Source organism: Rhinopithecus roxellana, chromosome 15 (assembly GCF_007565055.1).
Source record: "Rhinopithecus roxellana isolate Shanxi Qingling chromosome 15, ASM756505v1, whole genome shotgun sequence".
Classification (NCBI taxonomy): domain Eukaryota; kingdom Metazoa; phylum Chordata; class Mammalia; order Primates; family Cercopithecidae; genus Rhinopithecus; species Rhinopithecus roxellana.
In genome coordinates, this window is record NC_044563.1 from 57,182,142 (window position 1) to 57,205,586 (window position 23,445).

Sequence of the window (23,445 nt, forward strand, 5' to 3'; positions counted from 1 at the left end):
AACCACCATGTCCAGCCTGAAAGCTTTCCAATAGTGAAATTAAGAGAGCAGACTGACCTACTAACAGAGCTTAAGGAGTTATGCTGAAACATTTCGCCAAATTCAGTAGTGCCTTAAACATCTCAATGGAACAAAGTCAAGTAAAAATTAGCAGTTAAGTTAAAGCTATCATTCCACTTGATTTGGCTAGTAATAAATATTTGTGGCCCCTTCAGCTACAAGTTGGGAACAATCTCAAGGTGTTTTGAAAAAAGGTTAAGATACGCAGTGGCAAGCACCAGTATTGGTGTCAGTGGTGACTCTGTACTTCTGGCTCCTCCTCTTAAAAGCTAGTGTATGATATTGTGCTCCGTAACCAGGCATTGTAATCCCTGCTCTGCTTCCCTTAATAGGTAATTATGTTCAAATAACAATGTGTAAAAGTGCAAAGGATTATCATTAGTAAAGTTTCTGAGAGTAAAAGTTCTTATGAGAAACCAAGAAATTGCCTCAAACTAGATATTAGTATAATAATCATCTTACAGTTTAAGAAAAAAGAAACAATAGTCACCAGAATTAAGTTCTTTATTCCTCTTTGTTGTTTCAAAGAATGATGGTAGTTTTTATAGTACAGAGTATTTCTGGCGCTCGGTATCACAAAGCCAAGACATAGAACACATCGAGCCTCAGCAACTCCTGAGAAGCCTGGAAAAGTTGTAACTATAGAAAATTCAACTGGGGACAAAGGGAAAATACCAGTGAAATAAGAACCCCAAATCAAGGCTTGGCTTGATTAGGCTGCCCACTCTTCTCGAATAGGCCATAAATTTTCCCCACTGCACCTTTTGGGCTGTGATCCTTGGGAAAGGCAGGGACAACCAAGCTTAAGACAGAGAAAGGCCCATCCCAGGAAGTGTATAACTGACCTGGAAGCAGGCCAGAACAGAGAATATACATTGAGGGTGAGTGTTCAGCAGGTTTTGAATGCTACACAATCTACAAAGGGATGCAACATCCTTCTCCCTACAGCGGAAGTCCCCCGGCCTTCTCAATTAGCTCCAGAGGCCAAGGATCGTTGACTCATTCATTCAGTGTATCTTTACTGCCGGCTACTCTGTTTCAGGCCCTATGCTGGGTGCTGAGGACAAAGAGAGGAATCAGACATAGTCCTTACCTTCAGGGAATTCAGAATACGATAGAAAAAAAGCTTATACTTTTAGATAAGCCACTGTGATTCAAGGTAAAAAGGACACAGTGAGGAGTCAGTCAAGGAGTTCACAGCCTAGCAGAGGCCTAGAGGGCACAACATAGACAATAATACATGGCAGCCTACGGTAAGGACCAAAGGGAGGCCCAGACTGTGAATTCTGGCACCGCAGAGACGGATGCGTGGCCTACTGAAGAGGTGGATTATGGCCTACTCAAGAAGAGTGAGAAGCCTAATCTGGTGAAAGTGAGATATCAATTTCTACTGCCCTGGGGAGGAGGCTGTGCAGCCTCAGGTTGACCTTTGTGGGTCCTTTGGGCTACCAAACAGGCAGGGTGAAAAACCTCTTACCCATGGCTGAAGCCGCTTGATGTCCTGTGAATATCTGAGGGGAGACTGGTGACCAGGGGAAACAAGTCCAAATTAAGTACCCAGACAATGGCCTGAGGTGAATAGTAAGAACATGAACACAGCCAGTAGGCTGTGTCGGCAGGAGGCTGGCCTGGGTATATACCAGCAGCAGGAGGCCCCTACCCATGCTTCCTGCACTCTCAGTGTTGAGCCATGTGTGCTGGAAGGATCCATTCTAAGAGTCCAAGGAACAGGAAGGGGGCTCCTGAGGGTAAAGGACCGAGGCCTATGTAGTCCTCTCTATATGCCTATAGACAGGCCACCCGTCTGTTTTCCTCTTTTCTTCACAGCTGCTACCACCTGCCCTGTCTTTTCCACCCTGTCAATCTGAGTGGCTGAAATGGGTTCACTTAGGGTACCAGTATCATGGAATAGCGCCCAGGTTGGGTAATGGGGACAGAGTTGGAGTGTCTATAGCTGTCTTTGTTGGTCATCTGGAACTTGGACAAGTTAAGCCAGCTTAAAGTTGCAGTGTTGGGTTAGGACCTTCTCCATAAGCTAAGTGCCAGCCTGTGCAGGTCTCTCTTCCTTTCCACAGGTTTCAGGGAACAGCTCCAGCCTGTTGTCATTTCTTCTTCACAGCAGCTACCACCTACATCATCTCTCCAGCCTAGGCCTCGTGTCTGTGACACTTTTTCTTCCTAAGGTGCCAGGACTCTTCTGATCTGTTCTTTTTCTTCACAGCTGCCATCACCCACTCTGTTCCTCTCTCAAGTCCTTATTCTGGATTTCCCCTGTTCCCAATCCCCTTTTCTTACTATTCCTGAGATAAGCACATAGGCCTGCCCCAATTAAAGAGTTTTGATGCTAGTCATTAAAGAGAAAAAACATGAGGTAGGGGGAAGAAGTAAGAGGAGGGCAATTTAGAGATGGACCTCTTATGAGTACTGGTATTAGACATCTCTGGGTCACAATGGCACAGGACCAAGGTCCCTGCCTTGACTCCCTTCTTGAGTAGTACTAAAGAAGTTGATATTCTCATTCTTTTCATCCTTTAGCCCTGGTTGTAGGACTTGGCCATCCTCCCTATTGCTATCCACTTGCAGTATAGTGTTTAGGAAAGCTTTGCTTAACAAGGAGTTTCTACCACTTAGGAGGGGGCTGCCCTTTTAATCCTCTCCCCTTCCCCAATTCCTCCCTGCACCAATCCTGCCCATCCCTAGACCACCACTACCCTCCACCTGTCAACTTGACAGAGGTTTTCCCTGACACTGGGCCTCATATAAGGAAGTAAAGTGCGCATTATTTCACCCAACAGCTGGAAGGTCCTACATGTCAGGCTAAATGTAAACATCTTTACATTATAATAGGCAATAGGGAACCACAAATGATTTAGAGCCAAGGAATGGCAGTAGAAAGTACCTTGTATTAGGCACTTAAGAAATATTTAGATAAATGTATACATGAGTGAATAAATAATTGTGTATTGGGAAGATTACCTTGGCAAAGGTAGGAGAGGCTAAGGGGATTTTTAAAAGCCACTCTAAGTCATGGCTTAAGCAATCTGCTAAAGTAGGTAAAGTTAATCTCGACTTTCATCCTGTAGGACTCTCTCTACCCAGCTAGTGCAACAGTAGCCCCTAGCTCCTAGGCTATATTTCATGACTAAGACTTGTTCTCTGTGGTCATTATACAACACCAAATATATTTAGTTGATACCAGTTTAAGCATTAGCCTCCTAAAATAGGTACAAAAAAATAAACCTCTCATGATAGAATTTCTGTTGCAAGAACAGGCTATGGGAGAAACAATCTAAGATAGGAACAACCAACATGGTATCATCTAAGAGACTCAGCATGGACTAAGTTCAGCATGAAAATCATTAGACAAAAAGGCATCCCTATTTCACAAGTAGTGATTTCCATGGGCCTATACAAATAGGCCTGATTCTGAGATTTGGGGGTCCAGAGATCTTCCTAATGGTAAAGATCTTCTCACAGGTAAAGGAGTAGCTGGGCCAGGACAATATCCTGAGAAAAAACAAAACAAAACAAAAACAAACCCAGAAGCCTGGACAAGCCTTGGACAGACGACTCCAGGCACACTGAAGATGCAACTAAGAAAATTACATCAGGAGCTACCATCACCCCAACATATAGCCCAACATCTACAAACTCTCCCACCAGCTACATTTATTTTCTTGAATTTTCTCCCTCTTCTAGCCCCATAAACTGGTGAACTCCTTGAAGGCAGAGACTGTGGGAAATTCTGTCCAGTGTTTTAAAGTCCTAATCCATGTCCTTTTCCCATCGGGAACATCCTAATAAGTGAACTTAAGCCCATCCTTCATCAGGGTAATGCCACCAGAAGATACACTGCCACCAGAATAATACACACTATTATCCAGTACTACTGGCACTGAGATTCTCATTGTCCTCCCTAGAAAATGATGTTTCTGGATGAGGAAGAGAAGGTAAGCAGAACTACAAAGCTATAGAAGGTAGGAGACTTCATGATTCTTCTGTTTTGCTTAATTCCTCTAGGATAGAGTGTCTATAGAGCTCTGACCATTATTAGAAGGGTGTGGGTATTTTTGTTATTAAAAATGGAACAAATCATATAGATCTAGTCTTCCTTCCTGCCATGACACCTGCCTGTAACCTCACACTTGGATGAGGGGTAAGTCATGTGAAAAGATAAGTCCTCTGATTTCCGTTTTGACATCAGAGTCTTCTATACAGCCAGGACTTACTGACCATGAAAGATGCAGGCACTATGCTTCTCCTAGGGATGAGAAGATGAGAAATCTTAGAACCAATACTCTCATTTTACAGATGGAAACCTGAGGTCCAGAGAGTTCAGGTGACACATCCAAGGTCCAAAAGCAAGTCAGTGGCAGAGCCAGAACCACATCCTGGTCTTCCAACTCCTAGTTCAGTGCTTTTTCCACTGTAGTAGCTAAGGCAACATTTTCATTTTGCTCTTTGGAGGGGGAGAAGTGAAAAAAGGTAGGGAACAGAATATTAAGTTTTTTGATTCTCTGTAGACTTCAGTAGCTTCTGTTAACCTGGCTGTAACTGCCATTTGCATCTATGGAAATTGGGTCCTAAGCCAATTAATTGCTTTTGAATTGGCTCGGGTTCCTACCAGGGCTGGTACAGTCCCCCTGCAGGTGGCTCAGGATCTCCCGGTCTGTAAACAGGCGGAAGGCAATCTGCTCACACTCTCGCTTGGTCCCACATTCAAACAAACACCCAAACAAGCCCTCCTCCTCCAGAGCAGCCAGATCAGAGTAGCCACAGGGCCCACAGTGCAAGATCCAGGGGCGGGACCAGCAGGCAGCCTCCAAGGGGGTCTGGTTGAGATAGATACCTAGGTCAATCCTCCGTTTCCTACTGGTTGGGTGTGAGTACAAGAGCCATGATTCTGACGGTGTTGTAGTTTCCTCCTCCAGCCTCCGTGAACTGCCTGGAGAGCTCTGCTGAATGGTGGGTACATCTTTGCTATTAGAGTCCTGGCACCTATGCGGGATCTCCAGGGGCCGGAAACTTACCACACTCCCTTGGCAACCATGTGGGGGCTCACAGAGCTGTTGACTCAGGGCCAGCCTCTGAAAGCCTTCACCATGGTCAGTGCTGAGAGCCTCTGCCCGGCACCTGTTTGGTGTCCGGGCACTGCAATATAGCACAGGGTGGCCAGCCCTTCCAGTCACCTCTGCCACTTCGCATTCTACTGTAACCATAGGCCTAATGAGTCTCCCATGGTGCCATGTGACCCCTAGGTCATCACTATAGATCATCAGAGAATGAGGCCTGGTTTTACATGGTAGCTGGAAGCAAAAGAACCAGGAAGGGATGTAGTAGGTATACGCAGGGATGATGAGTCTCCCTGACTGCAGCTGGATGCCATGACCTGGGCCCACAGCAAATGTGGCCCAGTGCTTCAGCTCTGAGCCAATGACCTCCTCAGTCAAGTCCCTCACCTCACTCCATGAACATCCAGCATCCTGACTGCAGACGAAGCAAAGGCGGGCAGCATTCCTGCCTGACACAATCTGTTGACGCTCTGTGACATGGCCCTGCACACAGATGAAGAACAGGAACACACAACCACTCTTCCGTTCCCATACAGGACAGGGGTTCATGGTCCGATGCCCAGGTAGTGTGGCTTCCATCAGTGGCTGCAGGGGCCCCCACTAGACAAGGAGAAGGGAAAAAGTAGGAGTGAGATACTAATAGGAAAACGTGAAGCTCATTAAAATATCAGTATTTTTCATAAATAAGAAATGATATTGAAATCTATAAAATCATGAAGGCCTAATTACTCACTAAATTCTCAAATATTACAGGATAACTTACAAAGCTGGAAAGAGACAATGCTAAATGTTGTACAAGCTGTCTCCTCTGTCTGGAATGCTCTTCCTCATTTCATCTAGATTTCCAAATCATCCTCCATACCCAACTCAAAAGTCACCTCCTTTATAAAGCCTTCCATGAAACTCACTCTCCTCCCCTAATAAATTTATTGTATAACATTGTAACTTTTTGTGACTGTCTTCCTTTTCTAGACTATGAGCCTTCTGAGGGCTTATACTATTAGTTACTAATATTGATTCTCCAGCACCTGGTACATAATAGGAGCTAAATATTTTTACAAAGAAAGAAAGAAAAAAAAAAAAAAAAAAAGAAAAGGAAAGAAAAGGAAAGGAAAGAAAAAAAAGGAAGAGAAGAAAAGTAAGGCAGACAAATAGGGAAATTTTAGGCAAATAAAGGGAAATTTAAGACAAATTTTTTTCCTTCCAGTACTACACTGGGAAGGCAATTCATAACTTTTGTTGAAAGCTCAAGCATAGATTCAGAGACACCTAGTTCAAACCATGCTTTCATCACTTATTTTGTGACTATGGACAAGTTGCTTAATCTTACTTTACCTCAATTTCTTCATCAGTTAAATGGAAAGTTTAATAACATCCTCACAAAGGAGTTATTATAAGGATACAATGAGATAATGCCTAATCAGACATATTGCAAATAAAGAAAGAAAGACCTAATCTCCCTAACATATTTTCAAAACAATAGTAGAAATTGGTAAGACAATTTCCAGGAACCCAACAGAAATGGGCAAACAGCAAGATCAGACAACTTACAGAAAGAGAAAAAAAGTTCAGCTTCACTCATAAGAGAGAAATGCAAATTAAGACTAAACTGACAATGGCCAGGCACAGTGGCTTATGCTGTAATCCCAGCACATTAGGACAGCTTGAGCCCAGGAGTTCGAGACCAGTCTGGGCAACATGGCAAAATCCCATCTCTAAAAATAAAAATAAAACAAAATAACTAAATTGATATAACATTTTACATCTGTTAAATTAGCAAAATCATAAAGTTTGACAATACTGTGTTGGCAAATGTCAAGAAACTGGCACTTTCATATATGGATTGAAGTGCAAATAGTTCAACCTGTATGTAGGACATATATCAAAATTACAAATAACATTTATCCTTTCCCATCATGCCCAATTCTGGGAAATCATCCTAAGATATATCTGCTCATCAAATTAAGTATGTATAAGATTATTCAAATGCAGCATTACTTGAAGTAGCAGAATACTACAAACAACTCAAATATTCATCAATAGAGGATGGGTGAAATGAACATGCAATACATGGGGTAAAACCTTTTTTCCATGTATAGTGATATGGAAAGATTTCCATAATTTTTTTTTTTTTTTTTTTTGAGATGGAGTCTCTCTTTCTGTCAACCAGGCTGCAGTGCAGTGGTGCTATCTCAGCTCACTGCAATCTCTGCCTCCCAGGTTCAAGCGGTTCTTATGCCTCAACCTTCTGAGTATCTGGGATTACAGGCTTGCACCATCACGTCCAGCTAATTTTTCTATTTTTAGTAGAGACGAGGTTTTGACATGTTGGCCAGGCTGGTCTGAAACTCCTGACCTCAGGTGAGCCACCTGCCTCGGCCTCCCAAAATGCTGGGATTACAGGTGTGAGCCACCGCGCCTGGCCTGATTTTCATAATATATTCTTAAACAAAGAAAGCAAAATACACAATAGTATATGTAGGATGCTACTTTTTGCATCAGAAACATGGAGGAAAGGGACTTCTGGTTACAGCAAACTAAATAATTGAACCAATCCTTCCACTGAGAACTTGAAAAAATAGATAAAACATTTAAAAAAAAACCAAAATATCTGAAAGCACCAGAGAGCAGAGAACAAACATGAGAATGAAGAATTACACGCTAAGTTCATTCAGAGAGGTTGGCTGGTCCCTTTTCCCCTTAGGGCATCCTACTAATTCTCAAAGAAGTAACTGAAAGGCTGAGAAGCTGAGCAAGTCATTTGACAACCTTATGGAGTAGGAGGACAAAACTTGAAGGCCTGGTAAACTGTCATGTAATTTGAGATGGAACCTTAAAGGGCCAAATCCAAGGAATAAGGATGGAACTGAGGCAGAACAGCCCTTAAAACCATCACCTGAGAAAACTGGCTGACATTATCTACTGAGGTAGAAGGTACACATACCACATGAACCAGTGATTCCACTCCTAGCTACATACCCAACAAAATGTATGCCTGCAGTACCAAAAACATGTATAAGAATATTCATAGCAGTATAGTCTATACTTATAATAACTAACCCAAGTATCCAACAACAGTAAAATGGATCACTTAATTGTGGTATGTTCATCCGATAGAATATTATGTAACAATGAAAAACAAATTAGGGTTACACACAACAATTTGGATAAATCTCAAGAATACTGAACAAAAAAAGCCAGATCAAAAGACTACATAGATTAAAAAAAGCAAAACTAAACTCTAGGGCTATAAATCAACTTAATATAATTAACTTCTCCTTCGGGAAGAAGGGCGGGGCCATAAGAGAAACTTCTCAGATGCTGACAACATTCTATTTCTTGGACTATTAGTTCTATATATGATGAGTCCACAAGTGTTGGCTTTGTCGTAACTCACTGAGCTGACACTTATGTTTTGTGCATTTCACATTTATGTTTTATGTTTTCTGCATATGTTATCACTTCACATTTTTAAAAGTTTTTAAAAGGGCAATTAAGAGTACATACTTGTTTTGCTTTGCTTCTGTATGAAGCAGCACTGAAAAGATAACAAGAAACAATAGTGATTGCCTATAAGAGATAGGGGAATGGAAATGAGAAACATATCTTTTTATACTATTTTTATTTTTCAGCCATATGAAATGTATTAACTACCTAAAACAAAAAATAAATTTAAAAAATTAATTTCTGTATAAATGGACAAAACAGATTAAGCAGGCTCAGATCATAGACTCTCAGAGCCATTTGCCTGAGGCCAGGAGTTTGAGATCAACTTGGGCAACATAGTGGGTCCTTATCTCTACAAAGCATTTTTTTTTTTTTTTTACATTATCTGGGCCTGGTGGTAAGTACCTGAAGTCCTATCTACTTGGGAGGCTGAGGCAGGAGAATCAATTAAGCCCAGGAGTTTGAGGCAGCAGTGAGCTATGATCAATCACTGCACTCCCCTCTAGGTAACAGAGCAAGACCCTGGTTCAAAAACAAAAAAGAAAACTAAGCCATAATGGACCATAAGGGTTATCTAGTGCTAACTCCCATTCCATAGAAGAGACCCCTCGCAGTCTTCTGGATAAAAAACCATTCCGTCCTTGAACTACGCTAGTTCAAAAGGGAATTCAAGATCTCTGGGACAGCCCATTCTATACCAGAGCACCCTAAGCACACTAAACATGCCAGAGATAAGTGATCAAGTCAGCTTACTTATTAAGCAGTCTAGTTTTTGGGAAGTCAGAAGTTTAGTCATCCTTAGTGGTTGAGAGGAGAAAATAATTTGAGCCAGATATATCTAACATATATATAGTTGACATGAAGGTGGAAGAAAGAGTAAACAAAGCATGAAAGCCTTGGAATCTAAGATGATCTCAACTAGCTGGAGCAATGGGACATATAAAACAAGCTGAGGCTTGACAGAGGTAAAACAGGTTGTGGTTTAAAAATGTGCATGGGGAAAACTGATTAAAGAACAAATGTAGGCCAGGTGCTGTGGCTTATGCCTGTAATCCCAATACTTGGGGAGGCCAAGGTGGGTGGATCACTTGAGGTCAAGAGTTCGAGACCAGGCTGGTCAACATGGTGAAACCCTGTCTCTACTAAAAATACACACAAGAAAATGAGCCAGGCATGGTGGCACACGCTTGTAGTCCCAGCTACTTGGGAGGCTGTGGCAGGAGAATCGCTTTAATCCAGGAGGCAGAGGATGCAGTGAGCCAAGATCACACCACTGCACTCCAGCCTGGGTGATGGAGTAAGACTGCATCTCAAAAAAAAAAAAAAAAAAAGAAAACGTAAAACAAGAACAAATGTAATGGTCAACAAGCATATGAAAACATGTTCAGCATCACTAATTAATGGGGAAATGCAACTAAAAACCACAATGAGGTATCCCCCTCACACCTATTTGGACAGCTACCACACACATACACCAGAAAATAACAAATGTTGGTGAGGATGTGGAAAACTAGAACCATTGTGTACTGTTGGTAGGAATATAAAATGGTGTAGCCACTATGGAAAATGGCATGACAGTTTCTCATTACATACAAAATTATCAAATGATCCAGCAATTCCACTTCTGTGTTTACATCCAAAAGATTTAAAAGCAAGGTCTCAAAGAGATATTTTCACACCCTTATTCATAGCAATGTTATTCACAATACCCAACAGGGAAAAGCAACCAAAGTATCCCTCAGGAGATGAAGGGAGCCCGTGCAACATATAGAAACCCCGATTTCTACAAAAATAAGATAAATTAGCTGGGTATGGTGGCATACACTTGAAGTCCCAGCTACTCAGGAGGCTGAGGATTGCTTGAGCCCAGGAGTTCGAGGTTGCAGAACCATGATCACGCCACTGCACTCCAGCCTGGGCAACAAAGTGAGACCCTGCCTCAAAAAAAAAATAAAAATAAAAAAATAAACAAAATGTGGTATATACATACAATGATATATTTTTCAGCCTTAAATAGGAAGGAAATTCTGATACATGCTACAACATGGATGAAACTTGAGGACATTACATAAGTGAAATAAGCCATCACAAAAAGACAAACACTGTACAATTCCACTTATATGAGATATCCAGAGTAGTCAAAATTATAGAAACAGAAAGTAGATTAGTGGTTGCCAGGGACTGAGGAGGGAGAAATGGGGAGCTGTTCAATGGGTGTAGACTTTAGACTTTCAGTTTTGAAAAATCAAAAGTTCAGCTGGGCGCGGTGGCTCAAGCCTGTAATCCCAGCACTTTGGGAGGCCGAGACGGGCGGATCACAAGGTCAGGAGATCGAGACCATCCTGGCTAACATGGTGAAACCCCGACTCTACTAAAAATACAAAAAACTAGCCGGGCGAGGTGGCGGGTGCCTGTAGTCCCAGCTACTCGGGAGGCTGAGGCAGGAGAATGGCGTGAACCCGGGAGGCAGAGCTTGCAGTGAGCCAGGATCCGGCCACTACACTCCAGCCTGGGTGACAGAGCGAGACTCCGTCTCAAAAAAAAAAAAAAAAAAAAGAAAAATCAAAAGTTCTGAAGATTGGTTGCACAATTTGAATATACCTGGCACTAATGAACTATACATTTAAAAATGGTTAGGATGGTAAAATTTATGTTAGATATATTTTACTACAATTAATTTTTTTTTTAAAAAAGAGAACAACAAATGTGAAAAAGACTTGGATGTTTTGGCTGACCATCTATTCTACATAGTCTACACAGTCTACACAATCTACATAGTCAATTGTGCTATGTAGCTACCAAGAAAGTGCTATTTTACCTTCAATTGCATTAAAGGGAATACAAGATAGGACAGGTCACCTCATTGCTGAGCTGGTTGGTCTACCCTTGGAGTCCCAAGTTCAGTTCCAAATATCCTACTTTAAAAAAGGACACTGCCATCTCAGACCGGATCCCAAGGACATACTTTTCAAGGGACCAGAAACCAAATCAGGACTGTGCCCTAAGAAGTTACAGAAATAACTGAAGTTGTTTAGCCCAGAAAACAGAATACTCAGAGGGCATGAATGCAGCTTTCAGGTACTTCAGAGAGTAGTTCTCTGAAAAAGAGATTGTATCTACATTTTGTATAGATTGACTGCCCCAGAAGGCAGAACAAACCAATGGGTATAGAGAAGTAGAGATCATCTTATTCACACGCAAAAAACAGCTGCCACAGCAATCAGGTGCTCATTTGAAGAGTTGTGCAAGGAGACCCTTAATGGAAAATGACAAATGTTTAGTTCTTACTATGTGGTATCTATTATTAACTATATGTTGCAGATGATAAACAGAGAAGAGTCAAGTCTCCAAGGTCACAAAGCCAATAAATGATAGGTCTTGACTGACTCCAAAGCCACGCTCTTAACCACTAAGATTTTAGTAACTACCAATAGAATACAGATTTCTATACTGGGAAAGAAGTTGGGCTCATGATTCTTCTAACTTCAAGATTCTACAATTAAATAAATCAGAGAATGAAATAAAGAGAGAATGAATTAAAGGGGACATGTCTGTGAATGTGTATGACTACTGAGTAATGGAGTTATGCAACAGTTGTGGTCTGATAAAAAATGCTTGCTTGGCTCAGTGGCACCTGCCTGTAGTTGCTCCTACTCAGGAGGCTTAGGCAAGAAGATTGCTTGAGGCCAGGAGTTTGAGGCTGTAGTATGCAATGATCACGCCTATGAATAGCCACTGCACTCCTGCCTGGGCAACACAGAGAGGGCTTATCTCTAGACAGACAGACAGACAGATAGTTAAAACTTAAAAGGCTGGGCACAGTGGTGTGCACCTGTAGTCCTAGCTACTCAGGAGGCTGAGACAGGAAAATTGTTTGAGCCAGGAGTTCAAGACCAGCCTAGGCAACATAGAAGTTGTATCTAAAAAAACAGTATTTTAAAAAAATGCTTAACAGCCTACTGTCTTGATCAAAAACAGTGCAACATGACCGATGACCACAGGCAATGCTTGCCCTAGAAGAAAGGAAAGAGCTAGAATCCCAAGTTCTACTGGGCTGTAGGGCTGGGCCTCTGTGGAGGCTAGTTATACATGCAGAAGTCTGGTCCTGGGAAGCCATGAGAAAGACTCATGACAAGATAAGGTGAAAGAGCAGGAACTGAAAATCCCACAAAATAAAAAACTTCACCAAGAGAAATGTGAGCCAATGTCATCAAAAGCAAAGACAGGGATTGATGGCAAGGCCCATGTTCAAGCAGAATAGCATTTGTACTGTGTACTTTAACAGCAGAAGGTTATCTGCTATGGATATGAAGATTTAATGGTCAGATTTGAGGCATCTGTAGGTAAAAAAGCAGGGTAGGTTAGGAGTATTAAAGTGCCTAGTAGATAGATATAGAGAGATGACACGGCTATATATTTTTTTACGAAAGACTCTCAAAACCATTGTCTCATTTGTCTCACTTAAGCTAGCCTTGGAAGAGAGGAAAGCAACAATAAGAAATACAGGTATATGTGATTTACTGCACTTTGCTCTACTGCATTTCTCAGATATTGTCTTTATAAACTGAAGGTTTGTGGCAACCCTGAAGTGAGCATGTGCTCACTTCATGTCTTTGTCATGTTTCAGTTAATTCTCACAATATCTCAAACATTGTCATTATTATTATATCTGTTATGGTGATCTTTCATCAGTGATCTTTAATGTTATTACTGTAATTGTTTTGGAGTATGACAACTGTGCCCATATTACATGGTGAACTTGATAAATGCTATATGTGTTCTGACTGCTCCACCAACCGTTCTCTCATGTCTCTCCCTCTCCTTCAGCCTATTCCCTGAAACACAACAATATTGAAATTAGGCCAATTAGTAACCCTATAATGGCCTCTAAGTGTTCAAGTAAAAGGAAGAGTCCCCCATCTTTCACTTTAAATCAAAGCTAGAAATGATTAAACTTAGGAGGAAGGCATGTTGAAAGCCAAGACAGGCTGAAAGTTAGGCCTCTTGTGCCAAACAGCCAAGTTGTAAATGCAAAGAAAAAATTCGTTTTTTTTTTTTTTTTTTTTTTGAAACAGAGTCTCCCTCTGTTGTCCAGGCTGGATTGCAGTGGCTCGATCTCTGCTCACCGCAACCTCCGCCTCCTGGGTTCAAGCTATTCTCCTGCCTCAGCCTCCTGACTAGCTGGGATTATAGGCATGCACCACCACGCCTGGTTAATTTTTTATTTTTTTTTTGTATTTTTAGTAAAGATGGGGTTTCAGCATGTTGGTTAGGCTGGTCTTAAACTCCTGACCTTGTGATCTGCCTACCTTGGCTTCCCAAAGTGCTGGGATTACAGGCATGAGACACTGCACCAGGCTGAAAAGTTCTTGAAGGAAATTAAAAGTGCTACTCCAGTGAATACAGGAATGATAAAAAAGCAAAACAGTCGTATTGCTGATAGGGAGAAAGTTTTAGAGGTCTTGATAAAAGATCAGACCAGCCACAGCACTCCCTTAAGACAAAGCCTAATCCAGGGCAAAGCCCTAACTCTCTTCAATTCTGCGAAGGCTGAGAGAGGTATGGAAGCTGCACAAGAAAAGCTGGAAAGTAGCAGAGGATGGTTCATGAGGTTTAAGGCAAGAAGCTGTCTCCATAACATAAAAGGGCAAGGTGAAGCAGCAAGTGCTGATGGGAGAAGCTACAGAAAGTTATCCAGAAGATCTAGCTAAGGTAACTGACAAAGGTGGCACACCAAACAACAGATTTCCCTGTAGACAAAACAGCCTTCTACTGAAACATGCCATCTAGGACTTTCATGGCTAGAGAGAAGTCAATGTCTGGCTTCAAATCTTCAAAAGACAGGCTGGTGACTTTAAGTTGAGGTCAATGCTCATTTATCACTCAGAAAATCCTAGGGCTCTTAAGAGTTATCCTAAATCTACTCCGCTAGTGCTCTACAATAAAAAAAGCCTGGATGAAGCACTTCTGTTTACAGGCCCCTGTTGAGACCTACTCCTCAGGAAAAAAGATTCCTTTCAAACTATTACTGGTCATTGACAATGTACCTTGTCATCCAAGAGCTCTGATGGAGATGTATGAGGAGATTAATGTTGTTTTCACAGCCACTAATATAACATCCATTCTGTAGCCCACAGATCAAGGAGTCATTTCAAATTCCAAGTTTCATTATTTAAGAAATACATTTCACAAGACTATAGTTGCCATAGATAGCGATTCTTCTGATGAATCTGGTCAAAGTAAACTGAAAACCTTCTGGAAAAATTTCACTAGTCTAGATGCCATTCAGAACATTCATGATTCATGGGAGGTCATAATATCAACATTAAGAGACATTGAGAAGTTGATTCCCACAACTCATGGATGACTTTGAGGGCTTCAAGACTTCAGGAGAGGAAGTAACTGCAGATATGGTGGATAGCAAGAGAATTAGAAGTGGAGCCTGAAGATGTGACTAAATTGCTGCAATCTCATGATAAAACTTGAACAAATGTTTTGCTTCTTACAGATGAGCAAAGAAAGTAGTTTTTTGAGATAGGATCTATTTCTGGTGAAGATGCTGTAAACACTGTCAAAATGACAACAAAGGATTTAAAATATTACATCAACTTAGTTGATAAAGCAGCAGCAGGGTTTGAGAGGATTCATTTATGAGTTCTACTATGGGAAAAATGCTATCAAATTCTGTAGCATTGCATGCTACAGAAAAATCTTTTGTGAAAGGAAGAGTCAACTGTTTCAGCAAACTTCACTGTTGTCTTATTTCTTGTTAGGGGTAGACAGGGTATTGCTCTGTCCCCCAGTGGCACAATCGCAGCTTACTGGAGCCCTGAACTTCTGGGCTCAAGCAATCCTCCCCCTCAGCCTCCCAAGTAGCTGTGGACTACAGGTGTGTGCCACTACACCCACCTAATGTTTTTTATTTTTATTAGAGACAAGGTCTTGCTATGTTGCCCAGGCCAGTCTTGAACTCCTGAGCTCAAGCAATCCTCCCACTTTGGCCTCCCAAAGTTCTGGGATTGTAGATATGAGCCACTGTGCCCAGCCCATTGTCTTATTTTAAGAAATTATCTATGTAAGTAAGAAATGCTTCAATAATAATAATAATAACAACAACAATAGTAATAATACACTAAGTCTTCAGCAACCACCACCCTGATAAGTCAGCAGCCACCAACATCAGGGCAAGACCTACTCCAGCAAAAAGACTGACTAGCCAAAGGTTCAAATAATCATTAGCACTTTTCAGCAATATTTTAAGGTGTGTACTTTTTTTTAGACATAATGCTACTACACACTTAATAGATTACAGTATAGTATAAACATAACTTTTATATGCACCGGGAAACCAAAAAATGTATGTGTCTTGTTTTATTGTGACAGTCACTTTATTGTGGTGGTCTGGAACCAAATCCACAGTATCTCTGACGTATGCCTATTTGGGGTCTGAAATAACCCCGTAGCTTCCAGGTCAAAGAATAGCAACCTTTCTTTCCTCACTAAAAATACAGTCAAAATGTTCTACTGAAGAGGAAGGGCTCCAACTCCAGTTCTCCCACTTATTAGATGTGTGACCAAAGCAAATGAGCTTAATTCTCAGAACTGGTTACCTCCTGCAAAGTGGAGACAATAAATTATACCTCACATACAGCATTTAGTAGTAGAAGTGTGGTTATTACTGGTATCCCCCCGTCATCTGCTAAATGTGGTCCTGAGCAAGTTACTTACCTCTTGGAGCACCAGGATCCACCATCAGCAAAACTGGACTACCAATGCTTACTTCCCTGGGTGATTTATGAGGACTAAATGGAATATAAATGAAAGGCACATCGTACGTTAGCTGAATCTAAATAACTGTGGAGGTTTCTGGAGTCAGCAACTGAGTTTGAAGCCAGCTTCTACTGCTTTATTATAGCTGTATAACCTTGAGCAAATGGCAACCTCTCTGAGTCTCAGTTTCCTTGTCTGTAAAATATGACTGAAAACAGTACCTACGAAACAGAGTGGTTGTGAGGACCCAATGTGCCCCTGGAACACAATAAGCACTCAGTGAGAGCCATTGTTTTTGCTGTTTTTTCTGCCTCTGCTCCCCACATGGCTTTCCTGTACTGATGAGAAGAGGCACAGATCCTGAAGAGCTCTGAGCTTTGTGAAGAGAAACTGAGGCCCAGACTCAGATCTGGGATGAAGAGTCACCTGTACCAAGTGCCCAATCCTCAACCCTCGCCTCAGCACCAGGTGGAGAGCATCCTCATCCTTGCTCGTGGAACGCTTCTCTGCAAAGGCCAGGAAGGTGTGGGTGGGGGGTATGTAGAGCAGGGCTGGGATCCGGTAGGTAATCCCTCTGTCATCTTCCTGCCGGAACAGAGGGCTGTTGAAGGAGCATGTTGTCACTTCTTCCATGACCTCTGCAAGGATAGAAGGCAGCTCAATGTGTGTCCATACCCAAATGCTGGCCTGCATATAAATTCTGCTTCATCATTTCACTTCTGGAGAGCAAAGGGGAGGCACAGATACATATTCAAATGTTTATTTATACAAGAGTAACATATGCTCTCAATAGTATAAAGCAAGCAGTATACATTCTTATTTAACAAATGAGAATTTCATTAACTCCAGACCCTGTGGGAATTCTGTGTGGCCTGTGTCAAGTATGTATCTTGGAGCAGAGCGGTTTTGCATTTGTTTTTGCCAAGCATCCAGGGGTATTACCAGCCTGAGGTGGTTTTTAATGTCAATTCTTAACTTGGAGTTTCTAGGCCATTTGGGTATCTGTACAAGTGAATGGCTGTGGTTAAGAATTTTCTGGGAAAACTTTTTTTTCTGTACAAAAGCCTAGGATAAAAGGCAATCTTCTTTGTCTTCTCTCTGTGACAGTAGGGAGAATTTTTTTTTTTCCTAGTAGATTTGGTATATGTCCCCTCCAAAACTCATGTTGAAACTTAATCCCCAATATGGCAGTGTTGAGAGGTGGGGCCTCTAAGAGGTGACTGGGTTATAAGGGCTCTGTCCTCATGAATGAATGAATGGATGAATGGGTTATCAAGGGAGTTGCATTAGGGGCTTTATAAGAGGAAAACCAGAGATCTGAGCTAGCATAGTCAGCTCCCTTGCCATGTGATGTCCTGTGCTGCCTCCAGACACTGCAGAGTCCCTACTAGCAAGAAAGCCCTCACCAGATGTGGCCTCTGGACCTTGGATTTCTCAGACTCCATAACTGTAGGAAATTTTTTTTAAGTTATCCAGTTTCAGGTATTCTGTTATAAGCAACAGAAAATGAATTAAGATACTAGTCCACCCTATCAGAAGGTATACACCCTACAGAGGGTGCAGATTTTCAAGGGACCTAGTTTCATGTGAGGATTTCACATGCCATCCTCTGTCAAAAACTAGAGTCTAACCAGGCTGGGCGTGGTGGCTCACGCCTGTAATCCCAGCACTTTGGGAGGCCGAGGTGGGCAGATCACGAGGTCAGGAGATGGAGACCATCCTGGCTAACATGGTGAAACCCTGTCTCTACTGAAAATACAAAAAAATTAGCTGGGCATGGTGGCGGGTACCTGTAGTCCCAGCTACTCAGGAGGCTGAGGCAGGAGAATAGTTGCAGTGAGCCGAGATTGCATCACTGTACTCCAGCCTGGGCGACAAAGCAAGATTCCGTCTCAAAAACAAAACAAAACAACAACAAAAACCCACTAGAGTCTAACCCATGCGGACCTATAGCTTCATTTGGTATAACAACAGGCCTATTAAAGTCCAAGTTTCTAGGTGAGACATCCAGTACAGCTGAGGGCAGATTAAGGAGCTAATCACTCTGGTTTTCAGTTCACGTTTGGTTTCTTAGTCCCTGGAGATTTCTCTTACTTTCTCACAAATTCAGCTATAAAGGGCTTTGTTATTTTTTTTTTCTTTTGAGATGGAGTTTTGCTCTTGTTGCCCAGGCTTGAGTGCAATGGCGTGAGCTCGGCTCACTGCAACCTCCACCTCCTGGGTTCAAACAATTCTCCTGCCTCAGCCTCCCGAGTAGCTGGGACTGCAAGCACCTGCTACCATGCCCAGCTAATTTTTTGTATTTTTAGCAGAGACGGGTTTCACCATGTTGGCCAGGCTGGTCTCAAATTCCTGACCTCAGGTGGTCCACCCACCTCGGCCTCCCAAAGCGCTGGTACTACAGGTGTGAGACACCATGCCCGGCTGCCTTTGTTATATTTTACTCCCCATTTTACAGTTTGGCTACCCTGCCATAATGCTCACAATGGAGTCTCCAAGTATTCTTCTTAAAGAAAACCAGTTGTTCCACTCCTCAGAGGCCCAAAAGGGGAATCAAGCCAGACAGACAAAAAGCAGCCTTAGAATTACTTTTTCCTCAAATCAACTGTCATCCAAACCCAATTTTACAAATCATTCGTAAATATTATCAGGCTGTAAGAACGATTTATTCAATAAATATTTCTAGGTGTCTCCTCCATGTCAGGCTCTAAAATAGGTGCTGAGAAGATAGAGAAGGATCAGAGGTTCCTGCTCTCAAGAAACCCAATCCAAGTGAGGGAAACAGACATATACATGGACAATTAAAACACGATGTAATAAGTGCTACTTTAGAGGTAAACACAATAGGAAGTAGAAAAACATAAAAGTGGCATCTGTCCAGATCAAGGCACCAGAGAAGGATTTTTGGAGAGAATTATTGAGCCAAAAGAGCTCCTGCCTCATATAGTCACAGGCTCTGCCTGGAACATTCGTTTCAGATAGTCACATAACACTCTCTCAACTTCTTCAGCTCTGCTCAAACATCATCCAATCAGTAAGGTTTCTCTGTCAACTTCTTTGCCCCAGCCTATCTTCTTTCCTTGTTCTATTCTCCACACCACTTACCACATTTTGATGTCTCCTATGTTACATTTGTTTAATACATACCACAAAATGGAAGCTCCAGAAAGGGCAAGGGTATGTCTGTTTTCTTATTGCTCCACCTTGACACCTAGAACTATGCCTAGTACATAATAGGTACTCAACAAATTTTTGTTGAATGACTGAATGAATGAGTGAGCCGGATCTTAAAGAATGAATAGTGGGTTAGCCAACTGAGGGTGAAAAGAAGAAGGGTAGAGGACGAGGATGTGAAAAGCGTATAGGTGACAGAAAACAACCTATAGGTTCGCCAACTGAGGGTGAAAAGGAGAAGGGCAGAGGACAAGGATGTGAAAAGCCTATAGGTGACAGAAAACACAGAGAGTTGTGGGGCCTCTCAGTAGTTTAGTATGACTACAGTAAGGTGGAGTGCAAGGGATGGGGCAGAGGTGGGACTGAAGGGGTCGGTACAGTCCAGATCCTGGGAGGCTTAGATACTTTATTAAGGTGTTTATTCCACAGATGGGAGACCACTCAAGAGTTCTTGACAGAAGAATGGCACGATGATTTTAGACCAATCTTCCAGGAAGCTTTCAGGACAATGAACTATAGAGCAAAGTTGCACTGCTTTTGGTTACAGCCTCCTAGTGTCAATCAAGACAAACTTTTATCAATAGCATATGAATACTTAGTCACTTGTTCCTAACTTAAAGAAGGGAAAAGAACTATGGCTCAGTATCATGAGGGGAACTGCGGGAGTGGCCTTGCTGAGTCCAGAAGAAAAGCCTCCCTTCATTTCAATCCCAGGCTCTCAACAGCAGAATCAAAAGATAGGCAAGGGGAGACCATCTTCTCACCCAATACTAGAGCACACTTCTCTCCCCTCAATTCAGGCTCTCCTCCCTGGGAGGGTCAGGCTTTGTTCTCAGCAAATAATCTGCCTCTGAGCCAGGCTGGGGTAATGGTTAAGAACATAGGATTTGGACCAGGCCAGGACTATGTGACCTTGGGCATGTTACTTAACTTCTCTATGCTTCAGGATCCTCCCCTATACAATTCAGTAGAGTAGGTGATAGAAATAAAATGCTTAACTACAGTGGCTATTACAAGGCCTGTGACATAGTATGAGTGCAATATATGACAGTTAGTATTTTTAAACTACCAACTAATGTATATTCTAGTTTTATTCCTTGAATCCTGTGGATAACAATGACAATAATAACAATTACAACTCCCTTTCTTAAAAACATTTAAATCCCTCTTTATTGCTGAAAGAGAACATACTTTAAACTCTTAACACTTTAATTAGAAGTTAAACCAACACTACTACCATCAGACAACATGTGACTATTAGTTAAATTTAAACAGGAATTCTCCAGGTGATAAAAAGAATGGATAGGCATGGAGCAGGATAGGGCTCAGAACAGGAAAGGAAGAGGCTGGGTGCGGTGGCTCATGCCTGTAATCCCAGCACTTTGGGAGGCTGAGGTGGGCAGATCACTTGAGGTCAGGGGTTCGAGACCACCCTGGCCAATATGGTGACACCTCGTCTCTACTAAAAATACAAAAAAAAAAATTGGCTGGGCATGGTGGCATCCACCTGTAATCCCAGCTATTCAGGAGGCTGAGGCGGGAGAATCACTTGAAACCAGGAGGTGGAGGTTGCAGTGAGCTGAGATTGCACCACTGCACTCCAGCTTGGGCAACACAGCAAGACTCTGTCTCAAAAAAAAAAAAAAAAAAAAAAAAAGGAAAAGGAGAGGAAATAGGGAAATCACCAAAGGAGAAGCACAACTTGTCAGATGGGCTGGATTCATGTCTCAGCTCCATTTCTTGCTGCATGACGTTTTGATGGTTACTTAACCTCTAGATCTTGGATTCCTTGCTTATAAACTATGGATAATAATACCTACCTAAGCAGATCAATATGAAGAACCACTCAAAAGTGCTCTATAAATTTTAAAGTCCTGTTTTAATAGGTGTCTTTAATTATAAATTTTGATGTCTTCACAATTTCACTTATGCTTTATTATCACTACAACAATTACAGCCATTAATTTTTGTAATTATACTGATCGTGTTGATGACAGAAGTAACATAGATGGTGATTCTGGCATTGCCACCCAAACTATTTCACACAAATCAGGTGCTGGAAACTGGGGAGAGAAAAGAATCAGATATGGTCCTGCTCTGGGGTTCATTTAGGCAGAGAATTCAAATGATTAATTGCTGCTCGATATAATCACTTTCCCATCAAGTCCTCCCCGCTTTCTTACTGGGAGAGAGTATAGCCTAGCATGGACTCTGAAGTCTGACTTATCTTTGACACTTACCAGCAAGTCACTTTACTTCTGAGCTTCAGTTTCCTCCCTTATAAAATGGAGATAATACCGCCTACTTCACAGGCTATAATAACGTAATTCCACAGCCTCCAACTAACCCAATGAGCCTCCAGTGAATCCCAGAAGGAGGCCTCCCTATCTTATTTATTCACTCCTAACAAGTAATATTTAAGGAGCACCTATCACGTGCCAGACCTTTGAAGATCTGTAGTATAAACCACCTCATGGTATATAGATGGGAAAACTCAGGCACAGGATGGGGGCAAAGCTTACTGAATGCCGCTCCACAGTAAAATCTGGACCAAGACCCAGGTCTCCTAAGTTGAAACTGAAGCTCAGGGATCTTTCTGCCGACCAGAGACCTCTGGTAAGAAGGGGTTTTCCAGTTTCAGTCCCCTTTCATCTCTGCAGTGATAATTCTGAGGTTTAAGTTAGGCTTCAGTGAGAAAAATAAAAATAGGACTAGCCAAGAATACTCCGGCCAGGTCAGATCCTAGCGGACAGGGTGGCTCTGTCTCAATGATCCAAGGCTGGATTTCCCAAGCGCAGATGGTCTTGCTCAACCTGTCCCCACAGTTGAGTCCTCCTCGGGGAGCTCTCCTGTCTCCCAACCCCGCTCACCTGCACTGGACCCCGGCTCCTCCGTCTCTGTCGGTGCAGAGCTGGACGCCGGGGGTTCTTCCATGGGGCGCGGGGACAAGTTCCCAGGTCTCATTCGCCGAAGCCTGGGAGAGGCACCGGCCCCAAGGCTGGGGAGACGGAGACAGAGGAGGATAGAGAGGAAGAAACAGCAGAGACGGAGGACACGGAGACAAACCCCGAGAAGCGAAGAGCTGGTCGACTGCCGGAAAGAGGTAATGGCAACGAAAGAGGCGGACGCAGGCTGTAGTCAGTGGCGGTTGGGGCCAACCGTTGGCCTCCTCCGCGAGCCCGCCCCGTCCCGCCCCCTCGGCGGTGCCCCTCCCTCCAGCCCGCAGCCGGGTACCCACCACTGCACTGGACCAGCACCACCTCTACCCTCGCCAGCTCGGCTTAAGCCCTGGGCCTACCTCAGTTCCCAACGGCCGCTTCCTCTCTTCAGTCCCACAGCCTCGAGCTCTTATATTGGTCTGTAGCTCGGTATCACCGCCTAAAACTTCCCCGGACAGCCTGAGAGTTGAGCAAAGGTTCCAGGCCTCAGAGGGTACCCTACAAAAAGGAGGTCCAGAGCATTGGCTATCCTCCTTGCAAAATATGAAAATGAAAATGTATTCATATGTATAATTTATGTGTGTATATACACACATTTACATACACAGATTTTTCACATAGCACTGAGTCCATTCTTTCGTTTCATAGTACCTGAATTTAAGCCCTTCTCTCCCCAACCAAAGAGGAAAGGACTGATCTAAGGTCATTTTTTATCTGGGACTAAGTATAACATAAAGGAAATAGGCTGGGCCTGGTGGCTCATGCCTGCAATCTCAGCGCTTTGGAAGGCCTACGTGGGAGGATGCCTTGAGCCCAGGAGTTGGAGGCTGTGGTGAGCTGTGATTGCACCACTGCACTCCAGGCTGGGTGACGGAGAGAGACCCTGTCTCTAAAATATAAAAATTTTGAAAAGAAGAAATTTTACAAACACCAATAAAAGAAAAGACAGACTGCTAACTTAGAGGACATAAAAATGTAAAGCT

General features: G+C 42.6%; 1 protein-coding gene across 5 annotated transcripts; it reads right to left on the reverse strand.

Moving 5' to 3' along the window:
- Positions 1 to 546: 546 nt before the first annotated feature.
- NEU3 (neuraminidase 3) lies at positions 547 to 22,844 on the reverse strand. Of its 5 annotated transcripts, XM_010366809.2 has the most exons (4): positions 22,822 to 22,834; positions 22,394 to 22,613; positions 16,776 to 16,987; positions 547 to 5,732 (listed from the first exon to the last, which is right to left on the reverse strand). In XM_010366809.2, the coding sequence occupies exons 2-4, from the start codon at positions 22,485 to 22,487 to the stop codon at positions 4,653 to 4,655; spliced, it is 1,386 nt and encodes a 461-aa protein (XP_010365111.1). In that variant the 5' UTR covers positions 22,488 to 22,613; positions 22,822 to 22,834; the 3' UTR covers positions 547 to 4,652. The 5 variants fall into 5 exon arrangements, with proteins under 5 accessions (XP_010365111.1, XP_010365110.1, XP_030774480.1 ...); XM_010366808.2 differs by lacking the exon at positions 22,394 to 22,613 and having other exon boundaries at positions 22,822 to 22,844; XM_030918620.1 differs by lacking the exon at positions 22,394 to 22,613 and having other exon boundaries at positions 16,776 to 17,068; positions 22,822 to 22,836.
- Positions 22,845 to 23,445: the final 601 nt, after the last annotated feature.

Excerpts from the sequence above, each read along its gene's own strand:
- NEU3 (XM_010366809.2), bottom strand. The coding sequence starts at position 22,487 with ATGAGACCTGGGAACTTGTCCCCGCGCCCCATGGAAGAACCCCCGGCG. Across the intron at positions 16,988-22,393 it reads GGAGCCGGGGTCCAGTGCAG|AGGTCATGGAAGAAGTGACA; the intron begins GTGAGCGGGGTT and ends CTATCCTTGCAG. Across the intron at positions 5,733-16,775 it reads GGATTGGGCACTTGGTACAG|TGGGGGCCCCTGCAGCCACT; the intron begins GTGACTCTTCAT and ends CTCCTTGTCTAG.